The sequence below is a fragment of the Maniola hyperantus genome, chromosome 1, assembly GCF_902806685.2.
Source record: "Maniola hyperantus chromosome 1, iAphHyp1.2, whole genome shotgun sequence".
NCBI classification, from domain to species: domain Eukaryota; kingdom Metazoa; phylum Arthropoda; class Insecta; order Lepidoptera; family Nymphalidae; genus Maniola; species Maniola hyperantus.
The window spans coordinates 11787219-11804387 of NC_048536.1; the positions used below are offsets into that span (position 1 = coordinate 11787219).

General features: G+C 36.8%; 4 protein-coding genes across 4 annotated transcripts in view; 1 reads left to right on the forward strand and 3 right to left on the reverse strand.

Moving 5' to 3' along the window:
- LOC117984083 (uncharacterized) overlaps positions 1–7217 on the reverse strand; it is a 41925-nt gene extending 34708 nt beyond the window's left edge. Inside the window, exon 1 of the mRNA XM_034970734.2 lies at positions 7120–7217. The gene's annotated coding sequence lies outside the window, so the exon portion shown is untranslated. The remainder of the gene's footprint in view (positions 1–7119) is intronic.
- Positions 1–17169, reverse strand: part of Schip1 (Schwannomin interacting protein 1) — a 374012-nt gene that overhangs the window by 307212 nt on the left and 49631 nt on the right. The window lies entirely within an intron of this gene.
- Positions 1–17169, forward strand: part of LOC117984032 (uncharacterized) — a 218296-nt gene that overhangs the window by 120822 nt on the left and 80305 nt on the right. The gene's annotated exons all lie outside the window — the stretch shown is intronic.
- Positions 13002–17164, reverse strand: LOC138402562 (uncharacterized). The gene is made up of 3 exons (XM_069499691.1): positions 17044–17164; positions 15620–16547; positions 13002–13813 (listed from the first exon to the last, which is right to left on the reverse strand). The coding sequence occupies exons 1-2, from the start codon at positions 17162–17164 to the stop codon at positions 15622–15624; spliced, it is 1047 nt and encodes a 348-aa protein (XP_069355792.1). The 3' UTR covers positions 13002–13813; positions 15620–15621.

The window sequence follows — 17169 nt, forward strand, 5'->3', positions numbered from 1 at the left end:
TAGGTCCATTTTACTGTAACGCGAAAGTATTTCGACTCTCGAATTTGGTTTCGTTTGGTGAGACGTAAAATCTTGTACTACGGGTACGGGAGTCATATGGCGGGCGACGCGCGCCGAAACCGTAAAAGCTCGAGTCGCGCGCGCAAGCACATGCGCGCCGCACACAAAGCTTAGTGCTGTGAGCTTGATGCCGCGCCCCGCCCTCTCATTACGATATCTTACTCAACTCTTGCTCCCTAATTGCGATCATTCTTGAGAACCCATATTGTGTGTATGTGCACATGTTCTCAACACCGCGATCGAGGCCGCTTTGCTGTGTTGCGGTTTTTGATTACTTCAACCGTAATGACTATGCACGTCGGCGACTAAATCTACGTTTAAAGTATTCATGTCTCATTTTATGGGTATAAGCGATTGATGAACTTGTTGCCTTTTGTGGTGTCGTTAATGTTTAATTCAATTCGCTTGTATTTAGCCAATGCAAATTTGCTTTTGAGTTTACTTAAGTAATTCCTGAATTCAACGATATCTGAGACTAACGTAGACATATTATATACGGTGTAGTCTTTGACAATTTAATAGCATATGCGCGTGCACCTGCCTTTGCAAAAACCAGGCGCACGCTTCAGACGGTGAAGCTTGGAATTCGTCGCAGCCAGAGTGTTCTTAGCCTATTTTTATTTTATATGCTATTTATCGGTAATTGATTGGTAAGGTGCATTATAAGGTTTTCACATACTTAAATGCAAACCCAATATGGATTCATAAGTAAAATTCTTCAGGTGTCATGTATGCAGCCTTCACTCTTTCTAGTCCTAGCCAAAGTCACTTTTTCTAACCGAGTCTAGTGCTTCATAACACGATACATTTGGTTTTCATTTACATCTGAGTAAGTTTTTATCCCCCTCACGCAACAAGATTAACATTATTTTCCTCGACCTACTGCTAAAAAGATTAAAAAATAATAACCTACCTACTTTATTAAAATTAAGTACTATTATTAAATTAAATACTAATTACTTTCCTTGCAATTTTTTCACATATTAAAAACTAGCTGATGCCCGCGACTTTTCCCACGTGGAATTAGGTTTTTAAAAATCCCGTGGGAACTCTTTGTTTTTTCGGGATAAAAAGTAGCCTATGTCACTCTCCAGGTCTTTATCTATACCCATGCAAAAATCACGTCAATCCGTTGCACCGTCGCGACGTGATTGAAGGACAAACCAACAAACCAATAAACCAACAAACCAACAAACAAACACGTCACTTTCGCATTTATTATAAGGGTACTGATTATTGTTACTTATGTGTTGTTTCAAAGCGTCGCAGTATAATAAGTACTATGTAGAGAATAGAGACGAGAGTCAATAAAGTTCGTGGTCATCATGATCAACTCATAACCAGCCACTACTGAGGACGGGTATTCTGTTAGAATGAGATGGTTTAGGACATAGTCTGCCACGCTCAGGCATGCAGGTTCCCTCACGATTTGTTCCTTCGCCGTCAGAGCAAGTGACATTTAGCAGTCCATGCGGACGAAGTCGCGGGGATAAGCTAGTGTTTTATAAATTACCTACTTCTTCTTCAAATAGTGCTGTTTCTGGCTTGGCAATCATTAGAACGATTCCAACTTTCGAGACGGCGGATGCACTTAACCAACAGAGTGTCTATTGAAAATATCCACAGACTTTATCAACATTAAAAAACCGGCCAAGTGCGAGTCAGGCTCGTGCACCGAGGGTTCCGTAGTACAATCGTGTTTTTTCGACATTTTGCACGATAAATCAAAAACTATGGTTCATAAAAATAAATTAAAATCTGTTTTAGAATCCACAAGTGAAGCCCTGTCATATGATACCCCACTTGATATAGTTATCTTACTTTGATAATTGAAAATACTAATTATTAGTTCATGACCACAATTTAATTTTTTTGTGTGATGTGACCACAAATTCACGGTTTTCAGATTTTTCACCCAAAGCCAGCTATAAGATCTACCTACCTGCCAAATTTCATGATTCTAGGTCAACGGGAAGTACCTTGTAGGTTTCTTGACAGACAGACAGACAGTCAGACAGACAACAAAGTGATCCTATAAGGATTCCGTTTTCACTTTTGAGGTACGGAACCCTAATAATTTCAGAAATGGATAGTTAATTCCTCTGCTTGTCTGATAGCTTTTCAACTGTTTAACCGATTTTGCTGAAATTTGGTACGGAGTTATCTTACCTCCCGGGAAAGGAAATCTTACCTCCCGGGAAAATAAAAGAAAAGGCTACTTTTTATTCGAAAAATCAAAGAGTTCCCGCGGGATTTTTTAAAACCAAAATCTACGTGGACGAAGTCGCGGGCATCATATTATATTTTAGCATATATCAGTGTTCCTACTTTAATAATTAATTATTATAATTATTGTTCTAAATGCAGCAGAATTCAGTGCTATAGAACAGCTCTACCTACTTAGTTATATCTATCTACTCGTAGTATCATTATCATACACAATTATACAAAGGCCTGGGAGCAGTCGTCTTTACAAACAACCGTTAAACGCGTTCCATTCGCAAAAGAGCGAAAGTGGACGCTCGAGAGAATTATCTTGAATCTGGTCCCAGATTGGAATCAATTAAGCGAGTCGCTCCCGGGCCGGCCTTCGCGCCACCTGCCTCGAGCCTGCGACCCGCCGACACGCGGCCATGTCAATAGACTTTCCGTCCTTCCAAACAAAATACCTACGATTTTCTTTTTTCCTTGAATACACTCGTATGTAGTCGGATAGTATGTCAGTTAATACCAGATTATTGTAACAGTTTTTTTAAGAAACAAATTGTTTTTGCTAAATCTAGTACAATAGATAGACAGCTAGATATAAATGCCTAAGTAATAGATTCCAGCGCGGAAATGCAGCCAGTATTCTTGGCACCATTCCACGCGGGCATGATTTGTATAGTAATTAGATAAGGCTAGCTTAGCTTTATTTATTTAAGTTTTATTGTAATATTTTCATTTAAAAAAAAATCTGGAAAAATAAATTAAATAAATCGTACTAATTATAAAATCGGTTTTTCTTTACGACAAGTGTGCAAAATATTTTATTGGCACGTCATTGAATGCCATCATGGAAGTAAGTCTTCTTCCTTAGACAATGAGAATATTAGTAGATAACTAGCTCATGCTCGTGACTTCGTCCGCGTGGATTTATGTTATTAAAAATCCCTTTGATTTTCTAGGATAAAAGTAGCCTATGTGATATTCTGTCACTCTTTTGCCAGTGGCCCTACCGCGGTTGTTTGACAGCTACAATGTCACGATCGCAATCATCTCTGATTGGTTAATGCTCGCTCACTATTGGCCACAATGCATTGTTGCAACAAGAATCGCACATATTCAGCCAATCAGAACAATTGAGATTGTAATAATGATTGATGCAGGTTTTAGACAATCGCCCTACTGATCTGTAAGTATAGATATGCCCAAGCAAAAAATCACGTCGATCCATTTCTCCTTTGCAACGTGATTGAAGGACAAACCAACACACTTTCGCATTTAGGTATAACAGATTTAGTGGTTTTTTGTTAAAAATCAACCTTTATTGTTTTAATTAAGAATCAACCCAAAGAGTTTTTAATGTTGTGGCGAGAATTCGCAATGCCTTAAAAATAATCACAGAGATGCTGAACCTTTTTCCAATGTGGTTAAAAATTATCTGTGAAGCTTTATTATAAACGTAGGGTAAAATTGTCGTTAACTACATTAATCTCGGAGGCATTGGCGCATAATAAAAAGGCTACCGACACGGCCGCCCTCGCCGCCACGCCGCGATATGCAACGGCTAAATTGCTACTATTAATCCCCACATCGTCTCTTGCGCAGGATCTCTTTACGCTTTTATTGCAAGCATTATTTTCATACGAAAGCCGATTAAAGCTGTGATAGACATTATAAGCTACAGCGTAATCTTATACCTATCTTTAATTGAATCGGGCTCTTATTTGACTATTGAAATGAGTAATCAGGTCAGAAAAAGTAATTATAAGTAAACTGACTTAAGTCAGTTTTTGTTTTAGATTTTCGTAACAAACGGTAAAATCTGGGTAAAATAAATTATGGTGTGACTTTCCCTTCCCCTTCCCTTCCCTTCGTGACAGCTGCTTATTTCAGTTATAACTAGGTACATGTACTTATCGATTTCTACTTAGTTTTAAATATTGAATAATGCTCACTTAACCTTATTGTAAATAAAAGGATTAAAAGAATATTTTTATATAGTTGATAGATCATAGAAGTTTATATAAATATAATGTAACTATCTACAATCAGCAAATGAAGATTATGATTATTACAGGAAAATAAAAGTAAGTGTTTGATTAGCAGTTTAAAAAAAACTTAGCAATGATCCTTTACAAACAAACTTTTCCCATTCAGTCCCAAACAAAAAGGATTTGTTTAATTTTAATGCAGTTCATGATTTAGCCCAATATCTATTTTGTTTTTAGTACTTTCTAGCTCGTAATTTTAAGTGTACCTAGTTTTAATTTTGTAATTTTTAACATTTGGTTGTATATATTTTTTCTTGCACCTAACTATTGTTTTGTGAGCTGAATAAAGTTTTATTTATTTTTATTTATTTATGTTTCCTCTGAAGATACAGAACCCCCAGTGCACGAGTCTGATTTGCAATAAAAAAAAATCTAATAAGCCGGGGCGGGTCTCTAGTTAATTATGAGTAGGTTTATCTTACCGTAGCTCGTACTAGGAACTTACGATTAATATCCCTCAATCTAACACGTTCGCGTTAGTAATTAGGCATCTTTTTAAACCATCTGTACTTAGGTCCAATTGAAATAACCTTTAAGAATGATGTTATGAAAAAACCTACTTTGAATTACTTATTGTTGCTTAAACAGTGTTATCGTTTTATATAGGTAGGGTAATTATGTCTGCGGCTGACCAAACTAGGCCACACTACCGCTTTATAATTTATAATTTATAATTTAGTTCATTGGATTGTAGCACCTGATAACGTAATTAGTTGGTATATTCATTATAATTCCCACGTGTAAGGAATTTATTTCAAAATCATATTTCATATGTCTTGAATTAGAAATAGGACAGTAAACGTAACCAAACGTAAATCGCGCAAAAGTATCACAGCCCACAAAGACATGTGCTTAAAGGCCATATAAATCCTTTGATTAAAATCAGATGTAAAAAATAGAGGGGGGAATATTGTGAAGTAGCGCTTTCCATATCAGTAGAACGGACATCGCTAGTGCGTGCGCGTCGCACGCGCCTAATAATTACGATACTCGCAAAGGTCGCTTGCGCACATTGCGCGGACAGCTTGCTGCCGTCTTTAACACTGCCGCCTCGGGCTTCATTCTGACTTACCTTTATGTGTTTCTATAATTAATGAACTACGAACGAAGCAGCTAAACATAGAATGATTGTAAATAATCAAGGGTTTGAGACCTACACTCTAACACAGGCACCTTTTCAGTAATATTATAGGTGTTTCTATAAGTACCTACCTACCTACGTAGCAGTTGATTCATTTTCTACATCTTAAAATATATTTTTTAAATAACAACATTCTTAGACAACATTTTCAGAGTAAGGCAGTGGTCCGACCGCCGCTGGCGAGAAAACGACTAACTATCGGCGATTTTCTCTCTCAAGAAACGCATAATAAATGTACATTCCGTTTAAACGAAAGAGATGCATATATCAAAAGTTGCTCTCTGACTGTTCACACTGCCGGAGACGACTCGCTTTACTAGTTTTGTCGCTGAGGGACGAGCTTTCAAAAAAAACTCGCTCAGCGATATTCATTCAGTGATGCTCGCTCGCTTGAACACGTATAACGCGCGCGCAGGTTTGCACAGGACTGAGCGTCGAGCAACCGCGGGCGAATGGCGCGAGTAATCGCTCGTCGCACTTGCACACTCGCTTATTACCCGGCGACAAAACTATCGAAACTACATACTCACTTGCCGCTGATCGCCAACTCGTTTATAGTTTCTAGTTCTACTCGTTTCTCGTTCATCGTCGACGGTCGGACCACTGCCTTAGGTACCTACTTATTATATAGTGAGTTGGTTGTCAGTAGGTTTTATTAAAATTTAATTACCTACGCAAAATCATTGTACTACTTACTTCGAAACGTATTGCGTTTACCTATTTCAAAAATAATAATCTTATCAAAAATCAATGATATTTTGATCATCGACATTTCAAAGAACACTGCAAAAGGCTTATTTCATAATATTGAATATGAATAATTACCAATAGCAACATAAGTGAATATTTGATAAATGATTCAGCGATTGCAGTTCATAGACTGTCAAAGTGATAAAGATTTTTTCCAATAAATTGTCGCTCCGTCCGGCTGTGTATTATTAAATGCCAGACACAATAACCCGTCTATCGCATGGAGGGTTATACTGTACTTGAAAGACATTATAGATTTTATTGCCGCTTAATCTAAGGTTATAATTTCTAATAAAAGATGCATTTCCATCTTTCAAGTTTCATGGTTCTGCAACATAACGTGGCGGACTGGTTGTGACATCTGCTTTTAACCAACTTGTCGCCTGTGTATCAAGGTTATATTCTAGACCTACCTACTTAAGTATGCACGCTCAGCAAGGCTCATTAAGATAGACGTTGGCTTAATAGACAGATCCCTAATAAGTTGATGATATCGAGTAACGAACAGTCCTACTAAGTAAAGAAAAAATCCAGTAAAGAAGATAATTGCTTTAAGAGATTAGCTAGCAGGAATAAAATATTTTTCCAAATCATCATCAACATCATCGACCGATAGACGTTCACTGCTGGACATAGGGCTCTTCTAGGGACTTCCACATGCCACGGTTTGGGCTGCCTGAATCCAGCAGCTCCCTGCGACTCTTTTGTCCAAGTAATAGGTACATATCTGTAAAATATTTGAAGCATATTTACCTACTTAAACTATTTATAATATTTTTTATTACCTAATTAACTTACTTAAACTTTACGTATCTTATATTATAAGCAATTAATTTTATTATTATTACTAACAAAATGGATGTAATATCTGAAATAAAGATGATGATTATTATTATTATATTTTATACTTACAAAAAGCGGCGGTAGTAAGTCTAGAGTGGCTAAGACATCGGTCTTCTATTCGGGGGAGTCCGGGATTCGATCCAGGGCACGCATCTGTAACTTTTCGGAGTTAGCTGTGTAATGTACATTCGAAGCAATTAAATATCGCTTTAAAGGCCAAGGAAAATATCGTGAACTTGCATGTCTGGGAGTTCTCCGTAATGTTCTCAAAGGTGTGAAGTCTGCCAATCCGCATTTGGCTAGCGTGGTGGACTATGGCCAAACCCTTCTCATTTTGAGAGGAGACCCATGCTCAGTAGTCAGCCAGCAATGGGCTGAAATGACGATGATGCTGATAATATATTTTATTTCATTATAAATTAAGTATTTATTTCGATTAAAACATTAATATTAAAAACCCTTCTTTGACGGTAAAATGATAGCTATCGATGCAGATATTAAAAGGTTTTATGACTTCAATTACGTTCATGTTAAGGGCCCGTATGGAGGCGGCTAACGTGGTCGAAACCAAGGGAAAAATATTTTTATTAAAATAATAAAAACGCCTTAGGGTCGGCGAACACAGGCGGAGTGAAGGTATGGAGTCGAGTCTTTTTGTGATAACAATTTAAACTCAATTTCATGCACTTTTACATATGGTTGGTTATTTATTATATATTCAATTATACATGCGTAAACATAAATAAAGCAAGAATTTTGAGTTGTTGTTGAGAAAAGTTTGAGTTATTATGAAAAAAAAGACGCTGCTCTCCACTCTGCTGATGAGCGTTATGCTCTATAGTGAACAGGTAGGTACAGATTATATCAAGAACGTTTCCTGCAGTCTTCTAATTAAAATCAGAATAAATTCATTGAACTTTATTTGCATAGATATAAAAATGTATAGAAATGTTCATATCTAATCTATAAATAAGTATTATAAAACTGTCGTTAAAAAGTCGCAATTTGCTGTCGCAATAATTCTGTCTGTGTTTTCGCTTATAAGTATAATATAATGTCTTAGATATTTACTTCAATACAGGTTTAAACCATTAATTAGAACAATTTACATAGTTCACTCTGATTTTACAAAGAAATCAGATCAGAAAGTAGATTTTCATAAATTGCCGAAAATTCGCAACATTTTTTCACAAACTATGTTCTTGTTCATACTAGAAGTTTGCAAAAAAAATGTCACTCGGAAAATTAATATAAAAATCTACTTTACAAAACTTGATTTTTTAAATTTCTAATAAGCTCATAATTTTCTTAGCTTTAGGAGCTAGTTTAGAAAGACATGCTAACCTTATAGTTACAAAGGTTCAATTATTATAACTATACCATTTGAGGAGAATAAACTATAGTCCGCGTCTGGTTGAGTTGGAATTCGGGGTATGAAGCGGGGGGACGCCCCGCCCCGTGCACCCGCATATCACCCGCGCTCACCTGCACCCGGTTAGCGCAGGGGCTGTGCGGATGTGCGGGGCGTTCCTTTCCCGATTGCTATTTCAACCTCGCATTCTATATGTTTAGTAGGTCACAAAAATACGCATTGAATAATGTCCGTTTTCTTGTTTTTGTGTGCCAGACGGCCAAAGCCGCATAAAACAGCTAGTATGTTTTAAGTAACACAGTCTAATATTACAAAGCGCTGAGTAGAGCCATTTCTCAAAATTAAATGCGTGTGTTCGGTGTAATCGCTGTCCAGCGTACGCAGCACTTGGCTATAAATAAAACGTTCACAACGCAAGCGCGCTAAATCGAAACCCAACGATGGCTGGAAGCCTGGAACTCGTCCTGCACCTGCGACAATTTTTATAGTATACATTTACATTAATTTATTTAGTCCTGTTTTCAACGCGACGTATAAATAGGTTAGCCGGTAAATGGTTTAGCCGGTTGGACGTCGCTATGATGGCTATAGGAGAATGCAGGCGTCGCAACGGTTAAGACCTGATGATTCGCTGCAGAATGCTTTCCCATAAAAGGATTGGAGTTGCAAGGTGCTAATGTTGTTTCACAGTTGACTTAAGCGGGATAGAAATTATTATTTCATATAAAATTGGATAGGTACCTATTATTTATTTTTGATTAAGTTGTAAAGACTCTGGTCAAATAATATAATGACTAATTATGAATGTTTTTTGAATCATACTTATAATCCATACTTAATATTAAAAATGCAAAAGTGTGTCTGTCTGGCTGTCTGTCTGCTATCCTTTTACGGCCCATCCATTTAACCGATTTTGATGAATATTTGGTACAAAGATAGCTTGCATCCCGGGTAAAGGACATAGGTTACTTTTATCCCGGAAAATCAAAGAGTTCCTAAAGGATTTTAAAAACCTAATTCCACGCGGACGAAGTCGCGGACATCAGCTAGTTAAACATAAATAAATTGAACTGTCGACTGCATTATCTAAACACAAATATTAAAAAGATAAATAAGTTAGGTAAGCTTACCATCGTCAGTAGGTACATCCATACTGATATTATAGTTGTGAAAGTGTGTGTGTCTGTATGTTTGCTATCTTTTCTCGTATGGAGTTAAACCCAATTTTGACGTTATATCGGTATATGGATAATTGTATCAAGGGGACGGACAGAGGTTGTTTTTAAAAACAGGAAAATCAAAGAGTTCCCACTTCCCACGAGTTTTTTAAAAACTCGAATACACGCGGTTGCGGGCTCAACTAGTAGGTGTTACCTACATGTTATCATCTGTCAAATCGGGGATAGTGATAATAATGGTATATTTTGCTGCTCATTAATGTATATTAAGTAAGTTTATTAAATTAATAGGCAACGATTTAAAAACTGCCTTCTTTTTTGAAATCGGTTAAAAAGATAACGTCTCTTTTATTAGCTATGTAATAGGTACTTTTTATTTATTTAAGGTTTTTTTTGATGATATAAATACTGAAACTCAATATAATAGACGCAGAAAAGCAGGCCTCTATAAATAACGTAATTGAGTATGGCTAATTTGTTGCGAGACTTAAGTGGTAAAACAGTGTGACGGTCTTTATCAGTGTCCTGTCGACTGGTTTGAACATCTTGCGAGCCTAGTCCTGTTAGCCGCTGCCACATTCCGACTTGTTGTCCTTAAATATTTATACATTGACGATTTATAGATGGATAATTATAGTGGTGTCCTTGTGGAAACCAGATATTCTTATAGTTAATTGAGAGTCCAACTAAAGAAAAAATGCAAATGGTTTTTAAAATATTCCGAAAAAATTAATTGCCGTTGTTGAAAATACATGAAACTAGCTTATTCCCGCGACCTCATCCACATAGACCGCAAATTTCAAACCCCCATTTAACCCCTTTACGGGTTAAATTGGGATTGTATTTTCAAAAATCCTTTTAGCGGATTTTTACGTCATAATGACATAAACATCCGCTAGACTTTTGAAAAAGTTTCAGCACGATCCGTCCAGTAGTTTGAGCTGTGCGTTGATAGATCAGTCGGTCAGTCAGTCAGTCAGTCAGGTTTTCCTCTTATATATATGTAAAACTCAAAAAACTCAAAAATTACTCTCAATAAAATAAAACTCAATTAATTCGAGCCTTAATAGCTCAACGGGTAAAGGAGTGGACTGAAAACCGAAAGGTCGACGGTTCAAACCCCGCCCGTTGCACTATTGTTGTACCTACTCCTAGCACAAGCTTGACGCTTAGTTGGAGAGGAATGGGGAATATTAGTCATTTAACATGGCTAATATTCTTTAAAAAATAAAAATTATATGCGTATGGAAATTTGTAAGATTTTCTGACGATACTTTTCTTGCTGCTACAGTAGTCTTACGAGTGGGACACAGTCGATTTCAATTGCCGCGCTGCGTCCATTTGGGAAATAGAATTTTGCAGTAGGTACTTCATTGGTTAAATACTTAGTGTGTGGGAGGCACTTATCATCGTAACAAAAATAATATTAGTGGTCAGGTCGCCTTTGTTTTGGAAAAATTAATGCTCGTAACAAATAGGTAACAATTAGTGTTAATAGGTATATAATACCTGCTACAAATAAATACAAACAGCTATATAAAGCAAATTTTATTCATTTTTATAATCGGTTGCCTGTAATTGTAATAAGTAATTGGTTTAAATTTTATCATATTCAGCATGTATAAGTACTACTTTTTCAACAACTTATTCTATCCTAAGTGGTCTTCAATCTAACCTTTAATTTATTTTGTTCACACACAATTGACTCCTAAGTCATTAATTTAACACGTGGTGTAAACATGGGAAGTCACTTAAGATTCTATTAGGTGGACATCAGAAGAAAGGATCCGGGCTAACCGACTTCGACTTTTTATAGCCCGGTGAACACTTTCCCACATAAGTTTATTGGTTAGGTATATTCTTGTATAAGTATATACTTATTTTTCTAACTATGTTAAGTGTAGTTCTAATTGCAGTCATATTAGTGGAGTCAATCAAAGCTTTTCGTCGGGAGTCCTTAGAAATATTTTGATGATTTTCTAAAATTTTTGTTTTTTATATATCAACTTTTTATCTTTTCTCCGCTTCAAAACATTTCAGTAAAAATATAAAAAAAGAACAAAAATTAAAAAAAAAAACATCAAAATCTGAGCTGTTTCTGAGGACTTCCGGAGATTGGCTGTTTTAGGACTTCATTAACTCCACTATATGCAGTTATCTAAAACTAAATGAATACAAATGACTTTTTAAGAAGCTATGTTTTCATCAACCAGATAGATGCCATTATTTGATAAATCTATTCAAAATTTTAAAAAATGTATTATTATATTAAATATATTATACATATAATATAAAGTACCGTAACAAATAATTTAAAAAGTCATTAAAATTAATTAATTATGTTCCATGCCATAAATAGTTAAATAACAATAAGGTGTAGGTTAAAAATAGATAGATAGTCAGGTGCATAATTTTTATGTCTGTTAACATAAAAATAACATGCGGGAATGAATTGTACAGTAATTGGATAAGGCTAGCTTTAAGTTATATTGTAATATTTTCAAAAACAAAGATATAAAAATTGAGCAAATTTTTAATTATAGACAATAATGAAAAATTTAACATAAAAATAATATGCTTACAAATTTATCTTCGTTTGAAAAATTATTTATTATTAGAGGTAATATAAGATCAAATGAACTTCGTGAAGTTCGATCATTATTATATGAGTCGCTTCATCTGAAGATACAATTAACAAGGTAGTCCTTTTAGCCTACAGGCATCATTCGCACGTTTAGAGCATCGATTTGTAATCGATCTATAATTTTTTTATTTTTTTTTTTTGTCTATGGTCACTCACCGCCGCGCGGGCGGCTCGCTACCTTCCTCATTCTTTTTAGAGATATTACATGAAAAGTTTTTTCCCTTTGGTTGTGGGTGGGTGGGAACTTGTATCTTCAGATGAAGCGACTCATATAATAATGATCGAACTTCACGAAGTTCATTTGATCTTATATTATATGTTCGTCGCTTCATCTTTCAGATACAATTAACAAGGTAGATGTTCAGAGAAATGATAAGTTATTTTTTAACATCAGTAAAAAACATTCAGATACATAATTGAAAAAACTTTTAATATTTAGTAACGTTAATTAAGAGTAATATTATGTTTCTTAATCAACACACAATAGTAATAATCAGCTAATTTCTATAATCAGTTATTTCTAATTGGTTATACCTATTAATCATCGATAAATCAATCATTATTGTTAACTCCACAAACCGATCGAGCAAATGCTCCTTCGTCTGTTATTGGACGGTTATAAAACTGAGCAAACATCGAGGACGAGCTAGTCCAGCCAGCTGTCTTTCTTATGGTGTCAATGCAGACACCTGCGGAGACCGCCGCCGAGGTGGAGGCGTGACGAGTGCTATGTGCACTAAATATTGAGATATCGACGCCGCTCTCCGCCAGAGTCTGTTTTATCCACCTACTTATTGTTTGTGATGTTACCATCTTAAAAGGTTTCTTATAGCTTAAGAACAAATTAGTAGTAACCTCTGTTCGTAACTTTGATGTTGCCTGAAGATAATCTTCTAGGGTCTTTGCCGGGCATATGCTTGGGTTGTTAACGAAATAGGGTAAAAAAAGCACGGGCTGCTCACGGTTAGCTGCCGAGGTCTTTGTAATGTCGGGTATTAAGATTTTTATACCTGAGACGCTCTTGTTAATATTGGTGATCTTAATTAAAGACAGCGTTTGTACTCGGTGAGAAGTACACAAGGCTAACAAAATTGCTAATTTTTTTGAAATTTCAAACAAGCTTAGATCGCTATTCGGGTACCATGCAGAAATATGGTCGAGTACCGTTTTTGGATCCCATGTCGTGGTGTATTTCGGATGGGATGGTTTTTGTCTATAAAAAGCTTTTAATAAGCGTTTTACGCGTTCGTCTGACCCGATATTATTTCCTAGAAGTAACGAAAGGGCAGATCGATGACTGTTAAGGGTACCATAGGAAGCACCCTTATTGAAAAGGTTAACGAGAAATGTTATTACTGCCGATAATGGAGCGTCAAAAGTCTTTATAGAGTTTTCTAAGCAAAACGACCACCACAATTTATAGGTGACTGAATACTGCTTCATCGTATTGTCCGAAATCGATGCCAGCATTAAATCAAGTGCTATCTCTGGGGTACCTAGTCTACTGAATGCTTCCCTGAGAGTGTCGCGGCCCCCAGGGAAAGGCTGCGGTGAAGTCGATGACACGATCTGTAATTTGAACGTAAAATATCCCGATTAGGTTCAAAGATAACAATATCTGAAATAAGCATTTTTTTTGAGAAGCGGAAACCAAGCCTGCCCGGGCCAGTACGGGAAGACTAGAATGCCCGTAGCTTTATCAGTGATTATTTTTCTCAGGCATTTAAGAATTAGGGCAAACGGCGGAAATGCATAAAAGAAGAGAGACTGCCAGCTAATTGTGAAGGCGTCGATATACGTTGCGTCGGGGTCAGGTTTCCACGAAACATAAAGGCTGCATTTGGCATTGGTGCGAGATGCAAATAGGTCAATTTGTGGTTCCCCTAAAGATTTAACAATTTTTTGGAATGTCCACTGTGATAGTTCCCACTCTATATCCCAATTAATTTTTCGTGATTCCTGATCAGCTTCTATATTTGCATGTGTATTAATATATGACGCAAACAATGAAATCTTTCGCATCTCACACCATTGCCAAATTTGTTTCGCCAAATCATTTAAATGAGGAAACCGAATACCCCCCATGCGATTAATATAGCATAAGGCTGTTGTATTGTCAACACGTAACAATATCGAGCAATTATACTGTGTGCTAGCAAAGCATTTCAATCCCAGAAAGGCAGCTAATAATTCTAACCTATTAATGTGGAAAGAAGATTCATCAACTTTCCACCCCCCATTTACACGTTTTCCATTGCAAAAAGCGCCCCAACCGATTTTTGAAGCGTCCGTAAATATTTCTAACTCAAAATTATTGTCAGATCTCAAAAGGTTACAAGTGGATGATATGTTCTCTCGCCACCAATATAAGTCAGGTAAAATAACGTCCGTTAGTCTAATTTTAACTTCAAAATTTTCAAACTGTTTTAAGGCTAAGTACTTTTGGCGTTCAAGGGTTTTTGTATATAACCAACCGTATTTGACTGCTGGGCAAGCCGCAGTGAGAACTCCAATAAATTGTGATAGTTCTCTGATTGAACATTTGGGCAGTGTGATAAATTTTTCAACTAACCGCATAATACTTTGACGTTTTTCGTCCGGTAAACTTAAAGTCATATCTAACGTGTTGTAGATGAAACCTAAAAACCTACAGACTTGTCGAGGTTTGAGGTTACTTTTATTATAATTAATGACAAACCCCAGACATTGAAGCCAATAAATGGTTTTGTTGACATTGTCTTGGCATTCTACATATGTATTTCCGATACATAGAATATCGTCGAGATATATTACTGATTTATAGCCCATCTTACGTAAAAAACTCATGACTTCTTTCATTAGTTTTGTAAAAACCCTAGGTGCTACGGATAAACCATAGGGCATGGCGTTAAATTCATAACACATTCCGTCAAACTCAAAGCGTAAGTATTTACGGTGTGCTTTTATGATAGGAACTAATAAGTATGCCTCGGTGAGGTCTATATTTGCCATAAAACCTGATCTAGGTACCAATCTAGCTGCTGTCCTATGGTCCTCCATTTTAAAATGTGTTGTATGAATAAATTTATTTAAGGCTTTGAGGTTTAAAATAAATCTTTTAGACACATTTGGCTTAGGAGCTAAAAATATTCTTGAACAAAAATCATTTTTAGATCTATTGCATACAGATATAGCACCTAGGTCTAGCAGTTTATTAATTGAGTCTATCATATCTACACGATCAGTACCACAGAGTAGGTTACTTGGACTTGAAACTTGTTTAACCTGCCTACAAAATGGTATTGAATACCCTTTCGAAACCCACTTAAGTATTTCAGAATTATCAGTAATATGAAGCCAGCATTTCTGAAAATGTTGGATTCTACCGGCATGTACCTTTATTGCTGCGTTGTTGCACGCGGCTGTTTGGTCTGCGTAGGCTGCTTCTGCTGGACAGGACCCACTGATTGAGGCCTCCGTCCTACTGGAGCACCTCTGCTCCTTTGCCCTCCCCTCCCCCCCCTGATCGAGGAGAAGCGAGGAGGGCCCGTCCAGTTTCCCTGACGTGAGCGGCTCGTCGATGCTTGATTTGTAGATGTGGATGTGGACGTTTTTGGGGTTGGAGGAGGCTTTTTTATCTGCAACCCCTGTTTTTCTATTACTTTTGTTGCTTTTATTTTTTCGGAAAGCTTATTACCGAAAAGCAAGTCGTCTCTGTCTACATCTTGTATGATATTTAAAAAAGCTTTGTCTAATCCTGGCGTAATAATTTTTTTTCTCGACTCTGTTTCTACGTAGTGCAGGTCGCATAGTATGCGACAGCTGTCACTTAGAAACTTTATGGCTTGGATCCTGTTTTTTCCATCGTCTAACAGCAATTCTAAACCTTTATTAAGGGCGGCGATGCCTTGTCCTAATTGCTGTTGTACCGTTTCTACCCTCTTATCCCGTGTGCGGGCGCCCTCGACTACGGCCGCTGAAATTTCCGGGTTTAATTTTGGCGCTTGCAACAATGAGCAATTTTCTGGTATAAGGTACTCCTTAACCAGTTTTTCTTTGACGTCCTTATTTAAGCCCTTTTTTAATATAGGTAACCACAGGCACGAGAGCTTATCATGAATCTTTGGACCAAATTTTGGGACCTCTTTAGTGGTCTCTCCTAGGGCGGAAAGAATGTCCGGATCTAATTCTGGAGCAGCCGGTTCTGTAGCCGGCCCTGGGGCTGGTTCACCGCTGTTCCCAATATCATTTTCTACATGATCCGCGATGTGATCCTGATTTACAGGTTCCAAATTTTGTGGATCAGGCTCGACAATACCATCGTCTGGAAAAAACTAGAATACTACTGAGGGTAGGTAAAAAATTAAAATATTGTGGGTAGATGAAGAAAAATTTTCGGTAAAGAAAATATTTTCTGCCATGTGGTAATTTTTAATATAAAGATCGCCTTCGCGAGGATACACGATCCACTTCCAGGCACTTCATATTATTATCGCATACTCCGAAGCATGTACTAAGAGATTGCCTTCGCGAGGATACACGATCCACTTCCCGGCATTACATGTTCCGTACTATATAGCATGTAATTTAGGATTGCCTTCGTGAGGATACACGATCCACCTCCCGGCATTACATGCGTAATCCCACTATTTGCTCTCAAGATGATGTAATCACCCTTCGGATGATTACGAAATTCCCACGTGTTAACACACGGTTAACCTCTCGGGATGAAAGCCTTTGTGATGACACACGATCAATCTCAAAGGGATCGAGCCTTACTACTGTAAATATCACTGAAAAATATAATATAAGGTACTAACCTGATTGATCAGAATCTTCTGACGAGTACACAATCCTTTTGTACTTATCTTGTTTCGCTTCGAGTTTTCGAAGCTTGCGCTGATATCGTCGTATTTTTTCCTCATTTTTTCTTTTCGGCATGATGA

Bases quoted from the DNA above. Each gene is read 5' to 3' on its own strand.
- LOC138402562 (XM_069499691.1), bottom strand. From the start codon at position 17,164: ATGCCGAAAAGAAAAAATGAGGAAAAAATACGACGATATCAGCGCAAG. The intron at 16,548-17,043 runs GTTAGTACCTTA...AGTTTTTTCCAG, and splicing joins AGAAGATTCTGATCAATCAG to ACGATGGTATTGTCGAGCCT.